The sequence below is a fragment of the Sciurus carolinensis genome, chromosome 7, assembly GCF_902686445.1.
Source record: "Sciurus carolinensis chromosome 7, mSciCar1.2, whole genome shotgun sequence".
In the NCBI taxonomy this organism is placed as follows: Eukaryota; Metazoa; Chordata; class Mammalia; order Rodentia; family Sciuridae; genus Sciurus; species Sciurus carolinensis.
This window is the reverse complement of record NC_062219.1, coordinates 88,248,585-88,261,575: the sequence shown is the minus strand read 5'-3', so window position 1 is coordinate 88,261,575 and position 12,991 is coordinate 88,248,585. Positions and strand designations below refer to the sequence as shown.

Genomic DNA, 12,991 nt, shown 5'->3' with positions numbered 1-12,991 from the left:
CTTATTGTAGGTATTCTAACAGGTGATAAGAGATTTTGATTTGTGTTTCCCTGATGATTAGTGATGCAACCTTTAGTATTGAACATAACCTTCATGTAAAGTGAAATTTCTAACGTGCATTTAGAGAACAAATGGTCTAATGAATCCCTAATGGCTGGTTCTTCCAAGGAAGGACTCATGTTTTGTTTTTGTTTTTTATAAGTTGGGCCAAAACCAGAAATTGGATTTTAAATTGTTAAACAAGTTGAGCCCATGTCAGGCAAATCTCTGTTACCTAATTTTATAGTGTTTTACCCTCAAATATGTTTAGGGAGTGAAAGTTGGCATGAATTTTAATGGTATCACATAAAAGTATTTAAAGACTAATATTTTTAGTATACTAGGAACTTAGAAATGATAGTCGATCATGAGAAATAATAATTTAATAATGAAAGTGTGCCAATTTTGCAATGATATTCATACCATTTACTTGTGAAACATGCTTTTAATATTTCACAGATTGACTAATGCTTAAATTTAACCTTATGTCTTCCCATTTTATTTGAATGCTTAGAAACCAAATACCATAAGATAATATTTGTTTCTTTTCCCTATTAACTCAAGCAAAAATTAGGCTTTTTAGAACTTTGCTATGAGTAAATTATTGGTGATTTTTTCCAGAGTTATAGATTATGCAGGAGGGCACTTTCCTTTTGTAGTCACAGAGTATTTTAATTAGATTTTTAAGAAATGAGGAAACCATTTCATGTGACATTTTCATATATTAATCCCGAGTTAAGATTTTAACTCATTTCTCAGTTTAATTCATGTCTGTGAAATGAGTGTTACTGAAGTAAATGTCCTTGTAAATTATTTAAATGAATTTACACACACATACTTCATGTAATATAGACGAATGTTATTTACTCATGTATGCTGGCCATGGGACTTGGTGTTGAAAATACACTACTTGATCAAATTTTAAAACATCCTGTTAGGACTGAATTGACGTTTGTGTATGCCCTGGTTGCAAACATTCAATACCTTATTTTTGTTCCACATTTTTATTTGTGTATATGTACTTTGCTGATTAAAGTGGTGTAGTATTCACCTAATTGCACTTACTCCCAGCATGTATCCTGTGATAGAGGACTAAAAAATAAAGAAAAGAGGAAAAAATTTTAAGAGGTTTAGGAAAATATATGGTAAGGGTTGTTCTGATTTTTGGTGTGTAAAATTTACTTTTCTTTTTATTTATGACAACATGTTTTATGTAGGAAGAACAACTTATTTTTAGATGACCAAGAACTCACTTATGGTTATGTCTTAGTAATTGTACAGGTTACTGAGTGAATATCAGAATTGATATGAATTCTGTTTTATTTCATTTCATTTTAATGATGTTGAAAATATGCTGCATAATTCTTCTGGAGATGGGCCACAAGACTGACTTTCCTAATTCTTAAAGCAGTGCCCTAATTTGGTGTAGTGACTTTTCCTTTACTATATGCACATTAAGTATATGCTCCACTTAGGAAAGTATAGCTGTCAGGTAAATTTTTAAGTATTTAATATATGAAATTAGAGTCATGATTTGCATACAGTTTTAATATACATGTTCCACCAAGCACCTATGTTTTTTGGAAGGTATTTTGGTTTGGTTGGTCCTATTGAAATTCATCGTGCCTTGACCCTACATACCAAAAAACGGACAATTTTAAATCATAAAGATCCATGTTTACACATTGTTAAACAGTCTCATCATAGTGACCTGGGGTTAAGGAAAACTAGTTCTCTTTACAGAACACTCGTAGGCATTAGCTGACAGGTAATTTTTTTTTTTAACTTTTGTATTGAAAATAAATTTGTGCATTGAAAATGCATGGTGCATGGAAATTTGTGGAATAAAAGATCTATGCTAACCAGGTTTTATTAGCCTGCTTTTTTCACAGGGGCAGGGAATAAAACTGTTTTAAAATTCTTCACAAAAAATAAGCTCAAAATTGTAATGCTTCTTTGAACATGGCTAATTATGCAGTTGAACCATTTCAGTAGACACAACCTGCTGATATGCTTCCTGATTCTGAATTAATGATAATAGATTACTTCCTTTCAAATAATATTGAATATTAGAGCCAAGATGCTTTTGTATTGATTCCACAAGCAAATACCATGAATTTACCATTTTGCAGCTATGCCAACTGGAAGTCAATATCTTTAATCATCTATTAGAAAAATAATCATGGAAAATGTTTTGTATTAATGAAGTATTTGATTATGAATATTTTAGGAGAAGGTTTTGTTAGGTGTTGCTTATCCCATTAATAATAGGAAAATGTAAATTGTGAAGACAAATTAGAGTAATTAAAAATTCAGTGTCTTTCAAACTACATGGTTAGTAGAAACATAATTTAAAACAACATATATAGATTTTAATATGTAATTTTTGTAAGACTTTAAGCAACAATGTTATATTTTAATGGGTGATAAAGTAAATAGAAATATCACAAAATTAGTGATAAAAACTGAGAAACTGGAATGTAAGAGGTATAATTGTATACTAAAAATTGAACTTTATACATTCATTAGCAATATTTAGTGGATGTCTACATTATTATGCATGACCAAAATTGGCAAAGAAAAATTAGCTGCAAAATCTGTAGCATGCATATTGCAGGGTAGTGTAAGTGCTAGTGCTGGATGCACATTGGATTCACCTGGCAAACTCTGTATAGATACATCTCTCTATATATAGTCCCTATATATAGTCCCTCCCTCCCTCCCTCCCTCCCTTCCTTCCTTCCTTCCTTCCTTCTTCCTTTCTTTCTTCCTTCCTTCCATCAAACCAATTTGATGACACTCTCCATTCTAGGTGATTCCCCTGAAAAGTTTATAGATGATATGATACCTGTCTTTTCATAATAAGGTGTGCAGAATAGCATTGCTGAATTTTAACAGAAACTTCAGCTTTAGGATCTTTGCCTATGAGGAACACTTTTGCATCACAAATATTTGTCTAGATCTATTTAGGACAATATGAATAAAACAGAGCTGAACCACCATATGAGGAAGGGGTTCATGAGCCAGAGGAAGATCCCAAGAAATGCAGTTTTTAAAACCCAAGACAAATTATTGAGGGATATGATGAACTATTGTTTTCTTGAATAAAATAGGATTTTTTTTTTCGTTATTATTTTAGCTTCGAAGACTTCTTAAAGCACCTTTCAATTTAAGTTGTGATTTTTTTTCTTCAGGGAAATATAGTCACATTTCTCACCAATATCTCAGTGGTTCTATTAATTTATCACTGTTTCAAAGTGAATCAGCATTTAGTATATCATCAAACCTTTTTATTAAGTATGTGAAATTTTAGGGAGAAACTTTTACAAATTGCAGTCATTACCTTTGAACAATAACATTTATATTAGTAACATTTCAATTTTTACTCTGTAGTTTTTTTTTTTGAGAAAAACTAAAGAAAAAGTACTTTAAGAATAATTGTATAAAGTTTTACAAACAGCAAATAAATACCAAGGAGAAAAATCTTTTTGCATCTTCCTTACTTTCCATTAACTGAAGTGGTCCACTAGAAGTAATCTCTGCTATTAAGCCATGTATACATGTTAAGAATGTGAATTTGAGAAAGATAGAGATTCCATGTGAAGTAACAGAAGAATTAACAAAATAATTTTTATAGTGCAATTTCAAATGTTAATCCCCGCGGAGAGTATACTACTATTATTCACATGAATATTTGAGGAACATTTCAGTATTTAGTATATATATAACATTTGCCTTCAGCCTTTCTAAGATTTGTAAGAGGAAAAGAAAAGCAACTACTAATAATTTAAAGGGTGTGGATTTTTATGCCTGTAGTTTTTATACATTTAAAAAAATTATTTCCTATTGTATCCTGTACCTGCCATCCCTATCATGTATAAAAAATTATTTACTTATGGCCTATACAGTATTGGACAATCATATTTTCCTGAGTTAGCTAGCTGTGTATCTCAATGTTAACTGACTTATTTTTTTTCTCATTGGAGATACATGGAAAGAAATTTTTCATTGAATTATTCTGATACTTAAAATATAAAAGTTCATTTATTCCCCTGCTTTCTTTTTTTAATTGTTTTTTATTTTTATAGGCAGAATTTTGATTCATTGTACACAAATGGGGTACATCTTTTTGTTTCTATGGCTGTGCATGATGTACTTAATACACTGTGCTTTTATAAATGACCCAATTTTTTTCTTGCCTTTTTATCCCATTCAAATACCGAAAGCATTGTCTCTTTCCATTAATTTTTTTCTCAAATGCTTTCTTTGGAATTGTATTTTAAGTCAAAAACTGAAAATAAAGATTCACAAATTCAGGTGTACAAAGTTAGGACTTTTAAAGATTTTCTAATTTTATTAAAATTGGTGAATACTGTGTCATTTGCACTGTTTTATCATTTTTATTGATATTTAATAAGCACCATGTACTAAATATGTGTCATATTTTTAGTTGATGAGGAAAGATAGAGATAAGAGAATAATTTTGAAAAATACGTTATAGTTCAGTAGAATAGAAAGGGAGACAAATTTTAATACTGATCAGTTCAATAAATGTAATTTTAGAAATTACCACTAGATGGCAGGCTATGGCTGGAATGGAGAGTTTTTGAGGATTGAAAAGCAGATTAGCCTTGTTCTTCCCTGTATGTTTACTTATCAGTGTTATTAGGCTTATTTTCGAGGGAGGTGGGTAGCCCTTCTATTGCATGAAGTACACTTGTAGCACACGTTTATTCCAGTAATTCAAGTCCCAACTTTCACAACACAGGTATCTTTCTGGGATGCGTAGTCAAGATTACAATATTCTTAACCCTTTACTTTATAGATTGAAGAGGTAGTGTTTAGAGTGATATATTCTCCACTTTAAAACTATCACACTTTTGTTGTTTTCCTACTGTGCAGGTGACTTGGATTATTACTGGTTGGATCCTGCCACGTGGCACAGCCGGGAAACATCACCCATTAGTTCGGTAAGCTTTCTGGGAATTGAATGTTTGCAATTCAGGGATTACATGTGCTATCTATATATTGTCCATGGTCTCATATGTACGGGTGGAAATGAATCCTGCACCATTATATGTTTTATGAGAGCAAATGTTAATTTGATTTGACATCACAGTTTTGAAGAAAAAATCAGTTGTCACTGAATAATTATAGCAAATTGTAAATTAAGTCAAAAACATTTATTAATTCATGACTACTATATATGTAAATGAGTTTGAGATATTAGAGATTTTTCTTGGCTTACATTGGGGTTACTTCTTGATGAACTCACTGTGGATCGAAAATATTGTAGATTGAAAATGCAGTTAATATATCTGACCTACCATACATCTTTGTTTAGCAACACAGTACACTGTAGAGTATCAGTTGTTTACCTTGTGATCCTGTGACTGCCTGAGAGCTACAGCTTACTGCTCCTGCCCATCATCTCAACAGAGAACAATATTATATCACTAGTTCTAGAAAAAAATCAAAATTCAAAGCCAGTTTCTACCAAGTGGGTATCACTTTTGCATCATTGTGAAGTTTGTAAGATGAACCAATGTAATGATTCAAAAATGGACACTGTATTTGGTTAAGGATACTATCAGCATTAATAACGAAAACAGTCCGTTTTCTTCATTTAAGTAGACATATTTTAAAACTTAAATTGTTTTTAAATTTCAATTAAGAGATATACTTAGTTACTAAGTAGTTTTAGAATCTTTTGGTATAAGTATCTTTTATAAATACAAAATACCTCTAAATGAAAATTTTTATAAGCCAAGAATGAAGTCCACAAGAATAAAGAATTCCCTCTAGGGTATCTCTTAACTGAGGAAATCACATCCTAGTACAACTAAGAATAATGTGTCTGTAGAAAACAAGTTGTTTACTTTTTAAACTTTATATCTTAACAGCATCCTGTAACGTGGCAACCATCTAAAGAGGGGGACCGATTAATTGGACGTGTTATTCTTAACAAAAGAACAACCATGCCCAAAGAATCAGGTGCATTACTGGGTCTGAAAGTAAGTATGCTTGTTTAGAATGTTTCTTAAAGAGTGAATTACAATACAGACTGCAATCAACAAAATTTCTGACAATGATTTTTTTTGTTTTTGTTCTGGGAATGGGACTTAGTTGTGTCTTACCAATGAGCTATATCCTCAGTCCTTTTAATTTCTATGTTGAGACAAGGTCTCACTAAGTTGCTCAGGACCTCACTAAGTTGCTAAGGCTGACCTTGAACTTGTGACCCTTCTGCTTCAGCTTCCTAAGTAGCTGGGATTACAGGCAACCATTACCATGCCCAGCAATGATTTTTAAATGTATTCTTCAAAATGAAATCTCTAATGAATAGAGCTTGTCTTAGATGTAATTTTTTTCTGGATTAGTAGTTTTCAATCATTTTTATTAATATAATACAGATGTTTTAGGAAATACAAAAGAACATAAGAAAATTATCTCTGAATATTAAGTTTAAGGATAATTTTTTTATTAAAAAGATTTTTATGGAAAACAGTAAACTTATATAAAATGTGGACCATTATTATATGTTGAGAGCAACATAAAACATTAATAAATAAATTATTTTCTAAAATTAGTAATATTTATGATAATACTAAAAGATTAAAATATATCTTTTAAAAATGTTGTCCTCTAACATATAACAGTCTGATAGACTACAGAGATTATTGTTTCCTAGAAAAGTCCATGCACACACATTTGCATATGTACCTTCAATTATATGTGTGCTGGTGTATGTGTATTAAATCATATGGTTTTGCTTTCAGTTACTTAAAGAAATATTTTAAAATGTTGCTTTAAAACTATTATTCATCAAGAGGTTATATTGCAGTTGTGTGATTATTTGACCTTTTCAAAACCATTGGCTATCTATTCAACTAAAAATGTGTTCACGGCTGGCAGTGAGCTCAGTAATAAAGCACTTGCCTGGTAGGCATGATCCCCAACACTGGAAAAAAAAAAAAAAAAAAAAAGAAAGTTCATGTACTCAGATGATATTATTACCATTAATTTCTCTTGCTGTGAAATATTTGTGATCACCTCCATTAATGGGTATATTCCTAAGAACTATAGATACGACAGTTATACTTCATATACAAGTTTCAGTTAGTTGGAAAAAGATTTGACATTAAACAAAAATACTACTTAAATAGGGCCGAGATGGTACCACATTATAATAAAAGTATTTTAAAAAGTGACCCTCAAGGTATATTTATTACAAAGCAGATGAAAACTCAAATGACAAATATCTAGTAAAATTCTCTAGTTAAAAAAAATGTCAGTACACTTTTAATTGTGTATATTTGATGCCTCTGCATCGGGAAAAATTAAACCTAGAGTTTTTCACATATGTTTAATTTCAGATATAACAGAAAAGCTGGATCAAAGTGTTTGATAGTATTATAGCTCAGACTTCGAAGGTCAAGTAACCACAGATATATATTTCTGATGAGAAGGTCATCACATGGGCAGATGAATTTAGACTATACACTTTGCACAATGGTAAATTACTTCCAAAACATGGCTTGAACTTGGCACAAATCACTAGTCTTTATGTTTATAGGCCTACTACATTAAACCACAGATACACAAAGGAGATTAAAATCTGATATGATAGGCTGGAGTTGTGACTCAGTGGTGGAGAGCCCCCTAGCATGCATGAGGCCCTGAACTTGATCCTCAGCATCAAATAAAGATAAAATAAAGGTATTGTATTCACCTACAACTAAGGATATATATATTTTTAAAATAATTTTAAAAATATGATATGATGATCGGGTATTATCTTCAAATAGAAATAATAATTCAACTAGAAAGCAGGAATTTAGAAGATTAAAAAAATCCTAAACAAATTCAACCACTTGCCATTTGGTGTAGGGAGAGATGTGGCAATTGTCTTCCAAGTGCATACATTACTTCTGGTGTCCTGTTATTATTAGGTCAGTGTAAGAAATCAGTAAACAAATTTCCTTAGGACACACCGTCATCACGAATATAATGAGATGTCTTCTTTTCAACACTATGCTACTAGTTCCTATAATTTAAAAGATACTGTACTTCACTAATGTTCCCACGCTTAATTGTAAAACATTGCAAAAGAATGTAGGCTTACTTTCTCAAACTAATGAAGTTGTATCTGGTACGAATCTTAGGAACTCATAACTTTGTAATCATCCAGGTTGTTGGAGGAAAAATGACTGACTTAGGACGCCTTGGTGCTTTCATCACCAAAGTAAAGAAGGGTAGCCTGGCAGATGTGGTTGGCCACCTGAGAGCAGGTAAGGCTTTTTTATATTGAAACATGTTATCAGTGCATGAGTTGGTAGAATTCAGTTTGGGGTTAGTTATTTACATATTAAGTCAGTTACGCCACTAATTAATTTTAATGCATGAAAAGCTTTCTTTCTAACAAAGACACTTAAGATTTCCATAATACGTAACTCCACATGAGTAGCAATCTGGAGAGATTAAGAGTAGGAAAATTTTTATTTGTGTAAAACACAGAGATGCAAAATGCTGAAGGATTCTTTTTGTAGATGACTTCATAGCATTGTTACAAGACTTCAAATCTAAAACAGTTTAGGTTTCTTAAAAACATTCCACATCATTATTTCCAGTAATTACTAAAACTTTTCATAGAATCTCCAAACAATTATTTAGGAGCAGTTTTTCATAAAACATAATCATAGTCACATTTATTATGCATATTACACAGTAAAATATTGTTAATTTAAATGTGACCTATTTTACTCAATGCAAAAAAGTCACTTTTTTAGTATTTGAAAATGTGTATTGTTCTATAACTTTAACATGGCACAATAAAATCATTTAATATTTTCAAATATACTATGCATCCAGTAGCAACACTTTTTAAAATATATTTTTGGTAAGTTGTTTTCTGTTCATTTTAGTTAAAATCACATTAACCTATTTCTTCCAGTCAACTTCACTTCAGAGTCGAGTATTACTAACCTATAGTACGTAGAGAACATTTTCAGCCTGTTTTCTATCCTGAGAACTTTAGAAAAATATTCTAGGAGTCTTTGATATGATTAACTGATAACAGTTCGAAATCATTTCAGGTTTTTCTTTTCCCCTTTGATAGGGACCTTCTATGTTAGGTATTTTATAGGAAGAAAATCCTAATTGAGTTTTTTCCATTTGCTACACGACTTTGAAGATGTTACAGCAGTATAGTGTATCATTATTTCTAATCAGAGACTAGTCAATGCTTCAATAAGAAAGTAAGTGAATCGGGAATGATATGTCAGTAAACCAAATCATTGTCCAGAACTCAAAATAAGCTCCAAAAAAGAGTGAAAATCCATGATTGGCTAATACAACATAACTTTAACTGCAGAAAACTGAATTTTGTAGATCAGATAATAAGCATAATGACTTTTGATTTTGTCCTTGTGTTTTAGTAGATGATTACTTGGAAAAAGTTAATTAAAGGGCCATTCTATATGTCTCTTAGTGATTAATTTTATTTATTTAACACTTATGGGCTGAGAGGTTAAAAGCTCTATAACTATAAATAACTCTAAAACACATGCAGGTACATTTTACTTTCAGCAATTGATGTATTTGAAGAAACTAAAGCTTTTTGTAAACTTGATCATATAGTCTGATTTATAATATAGAATTAATTTTTCTTTTGTTTGCATATAAACATCACTGGCCTATAAAAAACTAAAAAAAAATTTTTTTCATTCATGTAATCCCTGGGGCATTTGGGATCTTGCTATAATCTTGCCAAAACTTTCTGCAGCCCTGCTTTCCTTCATGTTTGTTCATGCACTTCACTGCTACTTGGCTTAACCATCTAAAACACAAAATTGACACAGAGACCCTGCTTATTAAGGTTCTTCATTGTCTCCTGGTCAAAGCTTGGTTGACTGTCTCCTACTAACACTTCTAACTTCCAGCTATGTCAGTCTACCTGGCAAGCTGTTACCACCTATATATAAGATGTGATTAGTGCCTCTTGTCTATGTGATTGCTCTTTTGCTCTGTCGATGGAATCTTTTGCATTCTTTGAAACTCATCTCAAATTGTCATAATTGAAAAGAGCTTCCTTAATTCACTTAAAGCAATAACTAATTAGTACTTCCCTGGTTCCACCTGTCTCTATCTCTTTTTCTCAAATGAACTGCTATCCTTGCATAAACAATTTTTATTAAAGTTACTTGTTTGCATATTATTTCTCCACCACCAAATATAAAAAGAAAAAGTGTCAATTTTCTCTTTGTACCCTCATTGTCTATATCCCTGCTGAAAAGATTATTCATACCTAAATAACAATGAAGAATTCACTTTATGTTTTAGGAGTTGTTGATTTGTAAATAAATAATCACATGTATTAATTTAATTTGACATTAAAAGCTGTGCTTTCAGGTTGCTTCCTATAAACAGGAGGATTTTATAATGCAGTACTTTTGCAAAATATTGATTGCAACTCGTTATTGGGTAGCAAAATTAATTTAATTGTATTCATTTTTTTTAAATTGAAATACGTATTATTTTTTTAAATTGAAAATATAATAGGAACTATCAGGGTAAGTATTGTTTCATAAACTATTTTTTAGCATGTAAATGTATGTGTATATATATATATGCATACATGTATACATACTCTTGTTATATATGTGTACTGAGCCATGATATAAATTTTCTTTCCTTCATCAAAAAAATTTGATAAAACTCCTGATATTCTGTAAATTTGTAATTACTTTCTTTTTTTTTTAACAATGAAATAGAGTCGTTGACTATTTGAAAAACTTTTATAGGTAACTGCTTTGAGAAAATTATTAGAAATGATTTAAATATTGGTAATAACAATACTCTTTAACAAACCAAAGCAACATAAAATGTGCTTTTCAATGTTTACTTTTTACTTTTGAGTAAATGAAACACCTGAAAGAAAAAAAAAAGGAATTATTTTAAAATAGTCTTAGTAAAACATTTTTTAAAATTTTTGTAAAAAATGACCTAGCCAAAACTAAAAGATTTCATGTTTAGCTCTAGTTTTTAAATGGGTAATAATATTGATTAGTTATTTAAGCACATGTTTACTTAACCCCTAATATGTTCTAGATACTGAGAACAACAAAATAAGCATCAGAACATTTAGAGACCTCAAGGTGCCACCAGCGCTGTGGTAGTTCAGCTGTGAAATAGGAGTTTTGAGATGAGACTAGATTCCCTGATTCACCAGTTTCCTCTGGGTTCTTGTCTCCAATTTTTGAAGAATAAAATCACTGAAGGGAAGAGTAAACGGAATAGGATTTATTTAAACCAGAAGAGATAGAATTCCTGCCATTTGGGAAGGGGCATGGTAGCAGAAAAACCCACTTTGGTGTGCCAGCTTAGTAGTTCATACATGGTTTTGGGCAGAGCGTGGAGCAAATTTTATGTAAAATAGGTATTAAAAAAGGCTTCCTGGCTACCATCCAGGTTCACTTCCATCCACCTTTCTGTGACCCATCCTCCTTCCTGTAACTTCCATCTGGGTTCACCTCCACCCTCCCTTTTCCACCTCTGGGACAAAGGAGTAGGCTGGAGGTGTTCCCACAGGTGAGCCTCAAGGTCTTTGACATTTGAAATAGGCCTCTTTGGTGCTCATGAATATGTCTACCTGTTATACTCCAGGTGTGGTTGAATGGGGCCCATTATCCTGACTGTCTGGTCATTTTACTGTCTATTTTATCCTCATCTGCTCAGCCTACTGTTGTCATTTGAAGACTTCTAGAACTATCTGGGAAGTACAACTACTCTAAGTATTTATGAGAATAAAATCTTTGTTTCCAAATGATTTATGGTGAAAACTCTACTGAAAGTAATAACTATTAGACATTAACCTCCATTTTTTAATGCAGCATCATACTATATTTCTTAATGAATCTTGAATTACTTAATAAACTAGGTAGTACTATCTATTATTTTATTTTTAAAAATATTTTTATATTTGTATTTTAATATTTACTATATATCATGTATATAATGTACATGTTTTGAACATCTGGAAGTGGGTTAACTGTCATGCAAGTTTTACATCTGCTTGCTTTGTAACTTTGCCATAGCTACCTGTGTTACCCTGTGGGTGTGAATTCAAATCCTTTCATGCATTTTTATTCTGTTGTGCATCTGGTGAAGACAATGAAACAATTTATAATTGAAAAATTCATGCTAACAAATGTTAATTGCTATTTTTATCAAAATAAAAGATTTATGCACAGTTTAATAAGAATCATACATAGAGTCTCCTACATTTATTATATAGAGGGCATGCTGCTAATTATTATTTTCTAATGTTTCCAAAATAGGCTGTGCTACTTCCATCCCATAGCATGAGATTATTTTTATCTTATTTCTGGTATATCTCAAAAGATAAAGGCAGTTTTATATTGTACTGTTTTCAGTGACCAGTAATTTTTTGAGAGAAAAAAGGAAAACATGAAAAGAATAAAGGTGTTTTAAAAAACCTTTAGTTCACATTATATGGCAATCAATTTGCTTTTAAGAGCAGAGCCTAGAAAATTAAACTATTTGTATATGTTTTGCATTTCTTTGTTAAAAAAGAGAAAAGATAAGAAAAATAAACAATATATAAGGTAAAAAAATACCCTTTTTTTTAAATTCAAGGGGATGAAGTTCTAGAATGGAATGGTAAACCCCTGCCGGGAGCTACAAATGAAGAAGTTTACAACATTATTTTAGAATCAAAATCAGAACCTCAAGTTGAAATTATTGTTTCAAGGCCTATTGGGTAAGGCTAAAAAAACTTGCTTCTTAAGTTTAGTAAATTACATGTATTAGTAGGGTTTTTAAAAGAAGTTTATACATTCATACAGTACATGTTAACATGGATAGTTTTTTCATCAATTATGCTCATTTATTTTAGATTTTTTAAATTTCTCAATTTTTAAAAACTGGACTA

At 31.0% G+C, this 12,991-nt stretch overlaps 1 protein-coding gene across 1 annotated transcript in view; it reads left to right on the top strand.

The window, feature by feature from the left end:
* Rims1 (regulating synaptic membrane exocytosis 1) overlaps positions 1-12,991 on the top strand; it is a 449,118-nt gene that overhangs the window by 280,449 nt on the left and 155,678 nt on the right. The window contains 4 exon segments of the mRNA XM_047559146.1: positions 4,942-5,009; positions 5,943-6,053; positions 8,231-8,330; positions 12,697-12,820. Of these exon segments, the coding sequence (XP_047415102.1) occupies positions 4,942-5,009; positions 5,943-6,053; positions 8,231-8,330; positions 12,697-12,820 (403 nt within the window).